Source organism: Schistocerca nitens, chromosome 10, assembly GCF_023898315.1.
Source record: "Schistocerca nitens isolate TAMUIC-IGC-003100 chromosome 10, iqSchNite1.1, whole genome shotgun sequence".
Lineage (NCBI taxonomy): Eukaryota > Metazoa > Arthropoda > Insecta > Orthoptera > Acrididae > Schistocerca > Schistocerca nitens.
Window position 1 is genome coordinate 173,561,718 of NC_064623.1, and position 14,874 is coordinate 173,576,591.

General features: G+C 48.5%; 1 protein-coding gene across 2 annotated transcripts in view; it reads right to left on the reverse strand.

Moving 5' to 3' along the window:
* The window catches only part of LOC126210509 (arylalkylamine N-acetyltransferase 1), a 59,841-nt gene extending 47,194 nt beyond the window's left edge, over positions 1-12,647 (reverse strand). For both annotated transcript variants that reach the window (XM_049939756.1, XM_049939755.1), the window contains exons 1-2: positions 12,429-12,647; positions 5,954-6,223 (exon numbers count right to left, since the gene is read on the reverse strand). In XM_049939756.1, coding sequence (XP_049795713.1) covers positions 5,954-6,223; positions 12,429-12,647 — 489 coding nt within the window. The remainder of the gene's footprint in view (positions 1-5,953; positions 6,224-12,428) is intronic.
* Between the last annotated feature and the right edge of the window lie 2,227 nt (positions 12,648-14,874).

Below are 14,874 nucleotides of genomic sequence, written 5' to 3' on the forward strand. Positions count from 1 at the left end.
GGCAGTGTCCTTGCGGAGTTGTATCATCTGCCTGCCTCCTCACTGGCATTCACCAATATCAAATCCCGTCTGAGGCCTGTGATCATTTTTATGTTAGTAATTGACAACCAACGTTGTACAATCGCAATAAAGTCACGAGATGTTCAATTGGCTCTTTTGTTAGAACATGTTACGCGTTTTGGGATTATACCCATCTTCAGACATCACAAACTTCAACTCCTTCATAACCAACCAGGCGCACAGTCTTGACAACTCAAAGAAAGTGTCCAATAACATATGACTATAACTACAACACAATCAGTCTTGAAGAAGAGCATGTACGTTGTCAAGGCTGTACGCCTGGTTGGTTAGGAAGGAGTTGAAGTTTGTGATGTCTGAAGATTGGTGTAATCCCAAAACGCATAACATGTCCTAATAAAAGAGTCAGTTGAACATCTCATGACTTTATTGCGATTGTACAGCATTGGCTTCCAATTATTCACCAATATTATGTAATAAATCCTTTGGTGATATAGACATTTCACATCCTGGACGTAACTACACACTGCAGAAGCAACTGCTTAGCAGCCTACTTTAGGCCAGTTCATGTACAGTAGGCGGATGTTCAGGAAAATTTTTGATGTCTGTGAACCAGCCTACGGCAGCTGCTATTGCTTCCCTGCTGTTTCCTTGCAGAGCTGCATCGAAGTGCCTACTTCCTTATAGGAGTTCAAACGGTACCATGTAACAAGGAAGTTTCTGACGTAGACACCTCACTCCTTGGAAATCTCCATGCAATGCACCAGCAGATGACAGTTAGCCTACCCAAGGTCATATCATGTCTTCTAGGTGGGTCAGTACATTTAGTGAGGACAAATTCGGTTGTTGTCAGTCTCTACTGCAGCAGTTGCTACACATCTCGGCAGTGTTTACAACACATAACTTACGTAGGCTAGCATGAACCTGAAGCATTCTTCTCTGGCAGCCTCCATGCAGAGTAGCGTCGTTTGCCTGCCTCCTCACCAGAGTTAAAACCATATCAAATCTGGACAAGTCATGCCTGAAAATCACCATACAGTATACTGGAACATAACAGGCAGTCTGCCCACAGCCAAATCGTGTCTCACAGGCAGGGCTGGTATACATTTGAGAAAAAATTCGGTAGTCGCCATACTGGGCTGTAACAGCTGCTATCCAACCCTGTGGTGTTCGCACATATACAGTGGTATGAGCCTGAAGTATTGCTTCCTGGTAGTGTCCCTGCAGTGTTGAATCGTGTGGCTGACTCCTCACTTGACTGCAGTCCATATCACTTTACAGGTCAGTTTGACATCTGGTAACCTCACACCCTGAAAGTCGCCGCACAGCATACCAAAAGCGGCAGACAGCCTACTCGTGGTCAGATTCTATCCCATGGATGGGTCAATACATACTTAACTACAATTTCGTTGGTTTCCATAGTGGACTGTTCCAGTTGATATCCACCCCACTGGTGTTCACGAGATATACATATATACATGTGTACCTGATGCATTGCTTTCTGGTGGTCTCCCTGCAAAGCTGCATCATTTGGCTGCCTACTGTCTGGGTTTTAAAGCATTCCATCTAACAGGTCATTTTGCGAAGTCGTCAGCTTGAAGCCTCGGTTCATGGTGGTGCCGTTATTGAGCTAATATAGATCAGCATGACACCATTAGTTGTCACACAATGGGATTCAGACAGCCCAGTACTCGGCTTGAAGCTATGTTTCACGGTGGCCCCCTTACAGAGCTACTGCAAATCCCCGATACCCCACTGATGATCATGCCATGGGATTTAGACAGCGCAGTACTCAGCTTGAAGCCACGTTTTATGATGGAGCTACTGCAGATCCCTGATACCCCACTGGTGATCACGCCATGGGATTTAAATGTCCCAGTACTCAGCTTGAAGCCACATCTCACAGTGGCCCTCTCATGGAGCGACTGTAGATCCCCGATACTGGGATTTAGATATCCCAGTACTCAGCTTGAAGATACGTTTCATGGTGGCCCCCTTAACGAGCTACTGCAGATCCCTGATACCCCACTGGTGATCACCCCATTGGATTTAGACAGCCCAGTACTCAGCTTAAAACCACATTTCATGGTGGCCCTCTTATGGAGTTACTGCAGATCCCCGATACCCCAGTGGTGATCACACCATGGGATTCAGACAGCCGAGTACTAAGCTTGAAGCCACATTTCACGGTGGCCCCGTTATGGAGCTACTGCAGATCCCCGATACCCCAGTGGTGATCACGCCATGGGATTTAGACAGCCCAGTACTCAGCTTGTAGCCACATTTCACGGTGGCCCCCTTATGGAGCTACTGCAGATCCCCGATACCCCAATGGTGATCACACCATGGGATTTGACAGCCCAGTACTCAGCTTGGAGCCATGTTTCACAGTGGCCCCCTTATGGAGCCACTGCAGATCCCCAATACCCCAGTGGTGATCATGCCATGGGGTTTAGACAGCCGAGTACTAAGCTTGTAGCCACATTTCACGGTGGCCCCCTTATGGAGCTACTGCAGATCCCCGATACCCCAGTGGTGATCACACCATGGGATTTGACAGCCCAGTACTCAGCTTGGAGCCATGTTTCACAGTGGCCCCCTTATGGAGCCACTGCAGATCCCCAATACCCCAGTGGTGATCATGCCATGGGGTTTAGACAGCCCAGTACTCAGCTTGGAGCCACATTTCACGGTGGCCCCCTGATGGAGCTACTGCAGATCCCCGATACCCCAGTGGTGATCACGCCATGGGATTTAGAGAGACCAGTACTCAGCTTGGAGCCATTTTTCACATTGCCCCCCTTACGGAGCTACTGCAGATCCCCGATACCCCAATGGTGATCACACCATGGGATTTGACAGCCCAGTACTCAGCTTGGAGCCATGTTTCACAGTGGCCCCCTTATGGAGCCACTGCAGATCCCCAATACCCCAGTGGTGATCATGCCATGGGGTTTAGACAGCCGAGTACTCAGCTTGGAGCCACATTTCACGGTGGCCCCCTGATGGAGCTACTGCAGATCCCCGATACCCCAGTGGTGATCACGCCATGGGATTTAGACAGCCGAGTACTAAGCTTGTAGCCACATTTCACGGTGGCCCCCTTATGGAGCTACTGCAGATCCCCGATACCCCAGTGGTGATCACGCCATGGGATTTAGAGAGACCAGTACTCAGCTTGGAGCCATTTTTCACATTGCCCCCCTTATGGAGCTACTGCAGATCCCCGATACCCCAATGGTGATCACGCCATGGGATTTAGAGAGACCAGTACTCAGCTTGGAGCCATTTTTCACATTGCCCCCCTTATGGAGCTACTGCAGATCCCCGATACCCCAATGGTGATCACACCATGGGATTTGACAGCCCAGTACTCAGCTTGGAGCCATGTTTCACAGTGGCCCCCTTATGGAGCCACTGCAGATCCCCAATACCCCAGTGGTGATCATGCCATGGGGTTTAGACAGCCCAGTACTCAGCTTGGAGCCACATTTCACGGTGGCCCCCTGATGGAGCTACTGCAGATCCCCGATACCCCAGTGGTGATCACGCCATGGGATTTAGAGAGACCAGTACTCAGCTTGGAGCCATTTTTCACATTGCCCCCCTTACGGAGCTACTGCAGATCCCCGATACCCCAATGGTGATCACACCATGGGATTTGACAGCCCAGTACTCAGCTTGGAGCCATGTTTCACAGTGGCCCCCTTATGGAGCCACTGCAGATCCCCAATACCCCAGTGGTGATCATGCCATGGGGTTTAGACAGCCCAGTACTCAGCTTGGAGCCACATTTCACGGTGGCCCCCTGATGGAGCTACTGCAGATCCCCGATACCCCAGTGGTGATCACGCCATGGGATTTAGAGAGACCAGTACTCAGCTTGGAGCCATTTTTCACATTGCTCCCCTTACGGAGCTACTGCAGATCCCCGATACCCCAATGGTGATCACACCATGGGATTTGACAGCCCAGTACTCAGCTTGGAGCCATGTTTCACAGTGGCCCCCTTATGGAGCCACTGCAGATCCCCAATACCCCAGTGGTGATCATGCCATGGGGTTTAGACAGCCCAGTACTCAGCTTGGAGCCACATTTCACGGTGGCCCCCTGATGGAGCTACTGCAGATCCCCGATACCCCAGTGGTGATCACGCCATGGGATTTAGAGAGACCAGTACTCAGCTTGGAGCCATTTTTCACATTGCCCCCCTTACGGAGCTACTGCAGATCCCCGATACCCCAATGGTGATCACACCATGGGATTTGACAGCCCAGTACTCAGCTTGGAGCCATGTTTCACAGTGGCCCCCTTATGGAGCCACTGCAGATCCCCAATACCCCAGTGGTGATCATGCCATGGGGTTTAGACAGCCGAGTACTAAGCTTGTAGCCACATTTCACGGTGGCCCCCTTATGGAGCTACTGCAGATCCCCGATACCCCAGTGGTGATCACACCATGGGATTTGACAGCCCAGTACTCAGCTTGGAGCCATGTTTCACAGTGGCCCCCTTATGGAGCCACTGCAGATCCCCAATACCCCAGTGGTGATCATGCCATGGGGTTTAGACAGCCCAGTACTCAGCTTGGAGCCACATTTCACGGTGGCCCCCTGATGGAGCTACTGCAGATCCCCGATACCCCAGTGGTGATCACGCCATGGGATTTAGAGAGACCAGTACTCAGCTTGGAGCCATTTTTCACATTGCCCCCCTTATGGAGCTACTGCAGATCCCCGATACCCCAATGGTGATCACACCATGGGATTTGACAGCCCAGTACTCAGCTTGGAGCCATGTTTCACAGTGGCCCCCTTATGGAGCCACTGCAGATCCCCAATACCCCAGTGGTGATCATGCCATGGGGTTTAGACAGCCGAGTACTAAGCTTGTAGCCACATTTCACGGTGGCCCCCTTATGGAGCTACTGCAGATCCCCGATACCCCAGTGGTGATCACACCATGGGATTTGACAGCCCAGTACTCAGCTTGGAGCCATGTTTCACAGTGGCCCCCTTATGGAGCCACTGCAGATCCCCAATACCCCAGTGGTGATCATGCCATGGGGTTTAGACAGCCCAGTACTCAGCTTGGAGCCACATTTCATGGTGGCCCCCTGATGGAGCTACTGCAGATCCCCGATACCCCAGTGGTGATCACGCCATGGGATTTAGACAGCCGAGTACTAAGCTTGTAGCCACATTTCACGGTGGCCCCCTTATGGAGCTACTGCAGATCCCCGATACCCCAGTGGTGATCACACCATGGGATTTGACAGCCCAGTACTCAGCTTGGAGCCATGTTTCACAGTGGCCCCCTTATGGAGCCACTGCAGATCCCCAATACCCCAGTGGTGATCATGCCATGGGGTTTAGACAGCCCAGTACTCAGCTTGGAGCCACATTTCACGGTGGCCCCCTGATGGAGCTACTGCAGATCCCCGATACCCCAGTGGTGATCACGCCATGGGATTTAGAGAGACCAGTACTCAGCTTGGAGCCATTTTTCACATTGCCCCCCTTACGGAGCTACTGCAGATCCCCGATACCCCAGTGGTGCCATGGGATTTAGACAGCCCAGTACTCAGTTTGGAGCAACGTTTCACGGTGGCCCCCTGATGGAGCTACTGCAGATCCCCGATACCCCACTGGTGATTACACCATGGGATTTGGAAAGCCCAGTACTCAGCTCTGCGGTGACCCCCCTACTGAGCTACCGTAGACTGCTGATACCTCACTGATGACTACACTGTTGGATCTAGGCAGCCCAGTACTTAACTTGAAGCCTCATTTCGCGATGACCCCCAGTACTCCATTGGTAATCGTGTCGTGGGACAAACACAGTCCAGTACTAATCTCGAAGACTTACTCTCCAGTGACTCCCTCGCTTATCTACAGTACCACCTAGGTACGCTGGTGGTCAGAAGAGTACTCACCTTGAAGCCTCTCTCCCTGGCTGTCCCCTCGCTCAGCTGGAGCAGGCGCCTGGCTAGACCGCGACCTCGATACCGCGAGTCCACCGACAGGATGCGGCACTCGAAGATCTGGTCGACGCCGTGCGCTGCGAACAGGTCCAGCCGGCGGTTGACGCCGTACAGAAGTCCGAAGATGGTGCGGAACTTGTCGTCCGAGACAGCGGCCAGCCGCTCCTGCGCCTCGGCCAGGTCGCCACGCCGCGACACGCCGTTCAGCGCCACCCCCACCACCTGCGGACAGGGCGGGAATTGCGTCAATCAACAACGTCTCTGGACCTGAACATGTGGGACATCAGTGGACGAATTTCAAGATTATTGTACAGCAAAGCCGGCCGGTGTGGCCGTGCGGTTCTGGGCGCTTCAGTTTGGAACCGCGTGACCGCTACGGTTGCAGGTTCGAATCCTGTCTCGGGCATGGATGTGTGTGATGTCCTTAGGTTTGTTAGGTTTAAGTAGTTCGAAGTTCTAGGGGACTGATGACCACAGATGTTAAGTGCCATAGTGCTCAGAGCCATTTGAACCATTTTGTACAGCATATTACACGCAGTGGCCAAGACGAAAGAGGCCACGTGTTAAAGTCATATTTGAAGCTATCAGAGTGTTGTTATTTCTTAACGCTAGACCCGCGATTTAGTTATCACTGCTGTGTTCTCAGTAGTCTGTTTGAAGCTTGTTGTGAGTACAATTCTACAGGAATCGAACAAAAAGTTTTTATTGTTGAAACATATTTTGGACGTTACCGTTAAAAACGCTGAACGAGAGGTTCACGTTATTTATCGAAAATCAGCTACTCCTGCAAAAAGTGTTGTGCAGAAACTGATCACTAAATTTAGAGCAACAGAATCAGTCGTTAACGTCAAAGGGAACCGTGTAAAGAAAGTCTACTGGCCGGAAAATATTGAACGTGTTCACGAGATTATTTTAAGAAGTCCACGGAAGTCACGGAGGTCTATCCACCCTACAAACATCAAACGAACGGCATGCAGAATACGTTGAATCTGCTACGTAAGCGAGCACACAAAATGAGAGCGATGGAAGCATTATAACCTACGTATTATACATAACGACAACACTATTGCGAATGGTTACTCACGCATGTTGCTCAGGGTTATCTGGATCTAAATATTCACTTGGTTTCAAAGGTAAACGGGCTATAGGCCTCGATTTCTTTAACAACGCAGTTGACTCTCAAGTGCATGTAACGGAACTGTAGCAACCGTAGAACCTTCTGAAACAAGAAACATCCAAGAAGCAACATGGCCAGAACGTTACAAGAACGTGTGGTATAATGAAACGTGCTTCACAGAAAATAATGAAGAAGGCACTGAAATACGATGCGTACACGATTTATACGAGGTGTTGCGAAACTATTCGTCCAAATTAATACAGGAGGTATGGAACAACAAACCAACTATACATTGTGCGACACAAACGGAAGTTGGCAGGCGCGTTTCTACGTCTGGAAGATGACGTCTATTCAAATTTCGCGCCAGTCGCATAAGAATGGCGCTATTAGCACCACTGTTGTTGTTGTTGTTGTGGTCTTCAGTCCTGAGACTGGTTTGATGCAGCTCTCCATGCTACTCTATCCTGTGCAAGCTTCTTCATCGCCCAGTACTTACTGCAACCAACATCGTTCGGAATCTGCTTAGTGTATTCATCTCTTGGTCTCCCTCTACGATTTTTACCCTCCACGCTGCCCTACAATGCTAAATTTGTGATCCCCTGATGCCTCAGAACATGTCCTACCAACCGGTCCCTTCTTCTTGTCAAGTTGTGCCACAAACTCCTCTTCTCCCCAATTATATTCAATACTCCATCATTAGTTATGTGATCTACCCATCTAATGTTCAGCATTCTTCTGTAGCACCACATTTCGAAAGCTTCTATTCTCTTCTTGTCCAAACTATTTATCGTCCGTGTTTCACTTCCATACATGACTGCACTCCATACAAATACTTCCAGAAACGACTTCCTGACACTTAAATCTATACTCGATGTTAACAAATTTCTCTTCTTCAGAAACGCTTTCCTTGCCATTGCCAGTCTACATTTTATATCCTCCCTACTTCGACCATCATCAGTTATTTTGCTCCCCAAATAGCAAAACTCCTTTACTACTTTAAGTGCCTCGTTTCCTAATCTAATTCCCTCAGCATCACCCGACATTCCATTATCCTCGTTTTGCTTTTGTTGATGTTCATCTTATATCCTCCTTTCAAGACACTGTCCATTCCGCTCAACTGCTCTTCCAAGTGCTTTGCTGTCTCTGGCAGTTGCGAAACTATGTCATTGGCGAACCTCAAAGTTTTTATTTCTTCTCCATGGATTTTAATACCTACTCCGAACTTTTCGTTTTTTTCCTTTACTGCTTGCTCAATATACAGATTGAATAGCATCGGGGAGAGGCTGCAACCCTCACTCCCTTCCCAAGCACTGCTTCCCTTTCATGTCCCTCAACTCTTATAACTGCCATCTGGTTTCGGTACAAATTGTAAATAACCTTTCGCTCCCTGTATTTTAACCCCTGCCACCTTCAGAATTTGAAAGAGAGTATTCCAGTCAACATTGTCAAAAGCTTTCTCTAAGTCTACAAATGTTAGAAACGTAGGTTTGCCTTTCCTTAATCTTTCTTCTAAGATAATTTGTAGGGTCAGTATTGCCTCACGTGTTCCAACATTTCTACGGAATCCAAACTGATCTTCCCCGAGATCGGCTTCTACTAGTTTTTCCATTCGTCTGTAAAGAATTCGCTTTAGTATTTTGCAGCTGTGACTTATTAAGCTGATAGTTCGGTAATTTTCACATCTGTCAACACCTGCTTTCTTTGGGATTGGAATAATATATTCTTCTTGAAGTCTGAGGGAATTTGGCCTGTCTCATGCATCTTGCTCACCAGATGGTAGAGTTTTGTTAGGCCTGGCTCTCCCAAGGATGTCAGTAGTTCTAATGGAATGTTGTCTACTCCGGGGGCCTTGTTACGAAACTTTTCGTCCAAATTAATGTAGGAGGTTTGGAACAACAAAACAACTATACACTGTGCGACATAAACGGAAGTTGGCAGGCGTGTTTCTACGTCTGAAAGATGACGTCTATTCAAATTTCGCGCCAGTCGCACAAGAATGGCAATATTAGCACCACTATGAGGATGCAATCAGGTTTGCTTTAGGACGTGGTGAGTTGATACACTATGTGATAAAAAGTATCCGGACACCTGGCTGAAAATGACTTACAAGTCAGTGACACCACGGCCATGCAGCAGCGCTGGTCAGTGGCTACTGGAGTACCGGTTATTCTTCGCGTTTCGGGAAAGGGAATACCGCGCAGACTAATTCGGGACTGTTCTGTCGGATGGGCACGTAAAATTTCACAATAAAGGTGATTTTGTTTGTAACAGGAAAGAAACCGACTGTTTCCGTCCATACTAGGCATCCAATGAAAGACTTGATGAGCGACATTTGTTTGGGATGACTCCAACTACACAAAAAGAAATTGGAAGTATCTGCCAATATACCAAAGGAAATACGCCCGATGACTCTTAAGAGGGACGCTGTGGTAGATTCGTTTATGTGTTTGTCTATGTTTTGTTTGTGTGTTGTCGATGTATTATGCTCGCATTAAAAGGTCATAACAACGTGATAAAATTGTCTCTGATAGTGCTGTTCAAGGAATTACTGTTTGTTGCGCGTATGAAGAGTCTTGGGAGAGACGGCTGGATAATTTTAGGAACTATTCATACGTGAGATTGCAGGTTCGAGTGCTGTTGTCCACGTCTCTTCCCGTACACGTCGCATTCAATCTGAAACAATTCTGCTATTTCAATACTTCCAAAAATACTAATAAAGGGCCGGCCGCGGTGGTCTCGCAGTTCTAGGCGCGCAGTCCGGAACCGTGCGACTGCTACGGTCGCAGGTTCGAATCCTGCCTCGGGCATGGATGTGTGTGTTGTCCCTAGTTTAGTTAGGTTTAAGTAGTTCTAAGTTCTAGGGGACTGATGACACAGCAGTTGAGTCCCATAGTGCTCAGAGCCATTTGAACCATTTGAACTAATAAAGGTCGTGACGCTCAACTTTGTTCTCATGAAATAATAACGGTTTATTGTGTCTCTTGCACAATTCTCCACATAATATCAAGAGAAGCGAACAGAAAACTCTAGTTACCCTTAGTTACGAGTAAACCACAGAGAGAGTAGTATTCCGAGTCAACGATATAATTATCATAGAGTCTCTCAGATAACGTCTTCGCCACTTAGCTTTCTCACAGTCGATTCAGTACATTACATATTTATTACACTACAACGCCCAGTATACAAGAAAACCATCAGGTATCTTTACTAAACAAAAAGTCCGCCTGCTAAGATGGGTGGTAACGCTCTTGTCTCGCCTGCAGCGGGCCCGGGTACGGTTCCCGGCCGGGTTGGAGAGATTCTCCGCTCGTGGACTGCGTGTTGTGTTGTCATAATCATCATTTCATTCTGATCATCAGCACGCAAGTCGCCCAATGTGGCGTCGACTGAAATAAGACTTGCGCTTGGCGGCCGAACCCGAATGGGACCTCCCGATTGACAATGCCATACGATCATTTCATTTCACTAAAGGAAAACTAAAAATGGAAAGCACGGGTTGAAAACGGTGCACAAGAGGAATGAAGACTTTCACCTACATTGTCCATTCGGTACGAAGAAGATGCTATGGAAGAATGTTGAAGAAAAGTTCAACCGTGGTATCAAAATTCAGACTGAAAATCAATGAGAAGATCCGCTGATATCACTGCTATCCTTGTTGAAAATGAAAGCCGGCCGGAGTGGCCATGCGGTTCTAGGCGCTACAGTCTGGAGCCGAGCAACCGCTACGGTCGCAGGTTCGAATCCTGCCTCGGGCAAGGATATGTGTGATGTCCTTAGGTTAGTTAGGTTTAATTAGTTCTAAGTTCTAGGCGAATTATGACCTCAGAAGTTATGTCGCATAGTGCTCACAGCCATTTGAACCAATTTTTTTGAAAATGAAAAGGCGCTGCAGTCTGGAACCGCAAGACCGCTACGGTCGCAGGTTCGAATCCTGCCTCGGCCATGGATGTTTGTGGTATCCTTAGGTTAGTTAGGTTTAACTAGTCCTAAGTTCTAGGGGACTGATGACCTCAGAAGTTGAGTCCCATAGTGCTCAGAGCCATTTGAACCATTTTTTGAAAATGAAAAAAACATTACGGGAGTTGCTGGACGGAGTAAACAGTATGATGAGTACAGAGAAAGGTTTGAAAGTAAGGCGAAGAAAGACGAAAGCTTGAGATGTACCAGAAATAGGACTAACGATTGCCTTAGCATCGAAATTGATGGACTTCTAGTACCTTGGAAGTAAAATAACACGTGACGGACGAACCAAGGAGGATAAATGGCTCTAATCACTATGAGACTCAACGTCTGAGGTCATCAGTCCCCTAGAACTTAGAACTATTTAAACCTAACTAACCTAAGGACATCACACACATCCATGCCCGAGGAAGGATTCGAACCTGCGACCGTGGCAGTCCCGCAGTTCTGGACTAAAGCGCCTAGAATCGCACGGCCACCGCGGCCGGCAGAGGGTGTTCCTGGGAAAGCGAAGTCTGCTAGTATCCAACACAAGCCTTTATCTGAGGAAGAAATTTCTAAAAATGTAAGTTTAGAGCACTTCATTTTATGTTAATGAATAATGGACTGTGGGAAAATTGGAAAAGAAATGAACTTAATGGTCCGAGATGTGGTGCTTTAGAAGGATGTCCAGAATGAAGTGGACAGATAACAGATGAGGAGGTTCTCCAATCAATCATCAAAGAAAGGAAAACACTGACGAGAAGAAAGGACGGGATGACAGGACTTAAGACCTCAGGGAATAGCTTCCACAGTTATAAAGAGATCAGCAGACGATAAAAACCGTAGGAATAGGGAGAGATTGGAGTGCAGCTGAAAGATAACTGAAGAAAGGGCACAAGTACTATTGGCAAGGAGAGGGATTAGAGATGAAACCAGTCAGAAGGCTGATGATCTGAAAGAAATTTGAGCCTAGTGGTACACCTTCCCTGGAAATCTTGTATTCCTGTGGGCTTCCATATACGAACTTCGTATTCACGTAAACGTGAATCTAGCCGCTCACTTACCCAATGGCTGAGTCCACCGCTTCGAGAGAAACCCGTTCATCCCGCCCTTCATCTGACTGCCGTCATCTGCCAGCGTCTGTGTACAGAGCCATCCAGAAGAGCCTTTACCTTTTTCAGCCCTGCCTACGATTCTCTGTGTATCTGTACCCTCTGCAGATGCTGCTCCGAAAACGATGCTCGCTTACCCAACAGTTTTGTACAAGGCCATACACGGAAGCTGATGCTTTTGCATGTCGACTGTATGTTTCTCGGGCCGTTCTCATCCGCACGCTCTCGGGATTTTGTTAGAGCATCGGAGGCTCACCTGCCCGGTGTCTGTGTCCGCGGCCATCCAAGACAGCCTGTCCCTCAGCGTGCTGAGTGCATGCTCTTCCAGCTCGGCGTGTGGTTCTCCAGGCTGGCAGAGCCGCACCGAGCAGTTGAGGGGCTCGTCGGCGAAGAAGTTGTCCCGCAGGTGCTTGATGACGTCGTCGTACCGAGCCTCTGGGATCGGCGAGAAGTCGATCCCCGGAAAGCTGGCCATCGTCGGTGCTTTCCTGCAACAGAAAAGGGCGAGGGTGGTATACACCACTTCTAACAAACACCGAACAACGCGCTCCATCGCTGGCCGCACTTCTCTGGGCGGCCCGCTGCTTCCATCGCTGGCCGTCTTCACACGCACGCTCCCTTACGTGGCCGAGAAATACATCGCTGGCCGCACTTCTCCGGGCGGCTCGCGGCTACCATCGCTGGCCGCCTTCGCGCGCGCGCGTTTGTCAGCACCCAGCAATTGGCTACGCCAGGAAACATTGCGATTGGTTTGCCCTGGAAAACAGCGACCCCAGCCGACGGCTCCATTAACTAGCAAGCCTTATACAGTATAAACCCGGCCGCCGCCGCAAACGACAGTTCTCATCGGGAAGTGCAGTACGCCGTGTTCCAGCTGCTTGTGGATGACTCGCCGCACCACTCGAGGTTACCTGGCTGCTCGGCGGAAATCTAGCGACTTCACTTGGAGAGACTGAACTTCACTGGACTTGGGAATAATTGCGGGACGCGCACCCCACTATGCACATTTGGACATTGGTATAACCAAACTTAATTATGCATTACTTCTGAGTGTGAGCCTGGGTAGACGCTTGGCTAACATAATTGTTAAAAAGTGATTTGTGATTTAATAAACCAGACTGACGAGGTTATTGTGTTATTCCTGGTTATAACATTTATCAAGTTTCTGTATGATGTAGCGTACTGCGATGTAACGTGTGCCGGACGTTGTGGCCGAGCGGTTCTAGGCGCTTCAGTTTATAACCGCGCTGCTGCTACAGTCGCAGGTTTGAATCCTGCCTCGGGCATGGATGTGTGTGATGTCCTTAGGTTAGTTAGGTTTACGTAGTTCTAAGTGAAGGGGACTGATGACCTCAGATGTTAAGTCCCATAGCGCTTAGAGCCATTTGAACCATTTTGTAACGTGGCACAGACTTTTGAGGTTCCATGCAGTATTCTTTGTTTGATATGGTATCCGGAAAGCACTATTGGCCATTTATGGCTAAACTACACATTGTTCACACTTTGTCTGTGCACAACTGAATTCCATGTGGGTCCCTATGAGTTGGAACATACACTACTGGCCATTAAAATTGCTACACCAGGAAGAAATGCAGATGATAAACTGGTATTCATTGGACAAACATATTATACTAGAACTGATATGTGATTACTGTGGTGTCACCGCCAGACACCACACTTGCTAGGTGGTAGCCTTTAAATCGGCCGCGGTCCGGTAGTATACGTCGGACCCGCGTCTCGCCACTATCAGTGATTGCAGACCGAGCGCCGCCACACGGCAGGTCTAGAGAGACTTCCTAGCACTCGCCCCAGTTGTACAGCCGACTTTGCTAGCGAAGGTTCACTGACAAATTACGCTCTCATTTGCCGAGACGATAGTTAGCATAGCCTTCAGCTACGTCATTTGCTACGACCTAGCAAGGCGCCATTATCAATTGCTATTTATCTTGTGATGCATGTACCGTCAGACCGATGTTCACCAATTATGGATTAAAGTTAAGTATTCCAGAAGCTACGTACTATTTTTCCTACTATAAAGACCTTGTCCTGTTCCAGACCTCACGCCATCCTGCGTGAACTTAAACGCGTGCCTTTCGGCTACCTGTCATAGTGGATTGGCTGTCTTGCCAGTCCACAACAATTACATTTTCACGTAATTTGAGTGCATAGATCTTGAGAAATCAGTACCCAGAACAACCACCTCTGGTCGTAATAACGGCATTGATACGCCTGGGCATTGAGACAAAGAGAGCTTGGATGGCGTGTACAGGTACAGTTGCCCATCAAGAGTAGTGACTGGCGTATTGTGACGAGCCAATTGCTCGGCCACCATTGACCAGACGATATCAATTGGTGAGAGATCTGGAGAATGTGCTGGCCAGGGCAGCAGTCGAACATTTTCTGTGTCGAGAAGGGCCGCACAGGACCTGCAATATGCGGTCGTGCGTTATCCTGCTGAAATGTAGGGTTTCGCAGGGATCGAATGAAGGGTAGAGCCACGGGTCGTAGCACATCTGAAATGTAACGTCCACTGTTCAAATGCGAACAAAAGGTGACCGAGACGTGTAACCAATCGCACCCCATACCATCCTGGAGATGACGAATACATGCTTCCAATGTGCGTTCACCGCGATGTCGCCAAACACGGATGCGACCATCATGATGCTGTAAATAGAATCTCGATTCATCCGAAAAAATGACGT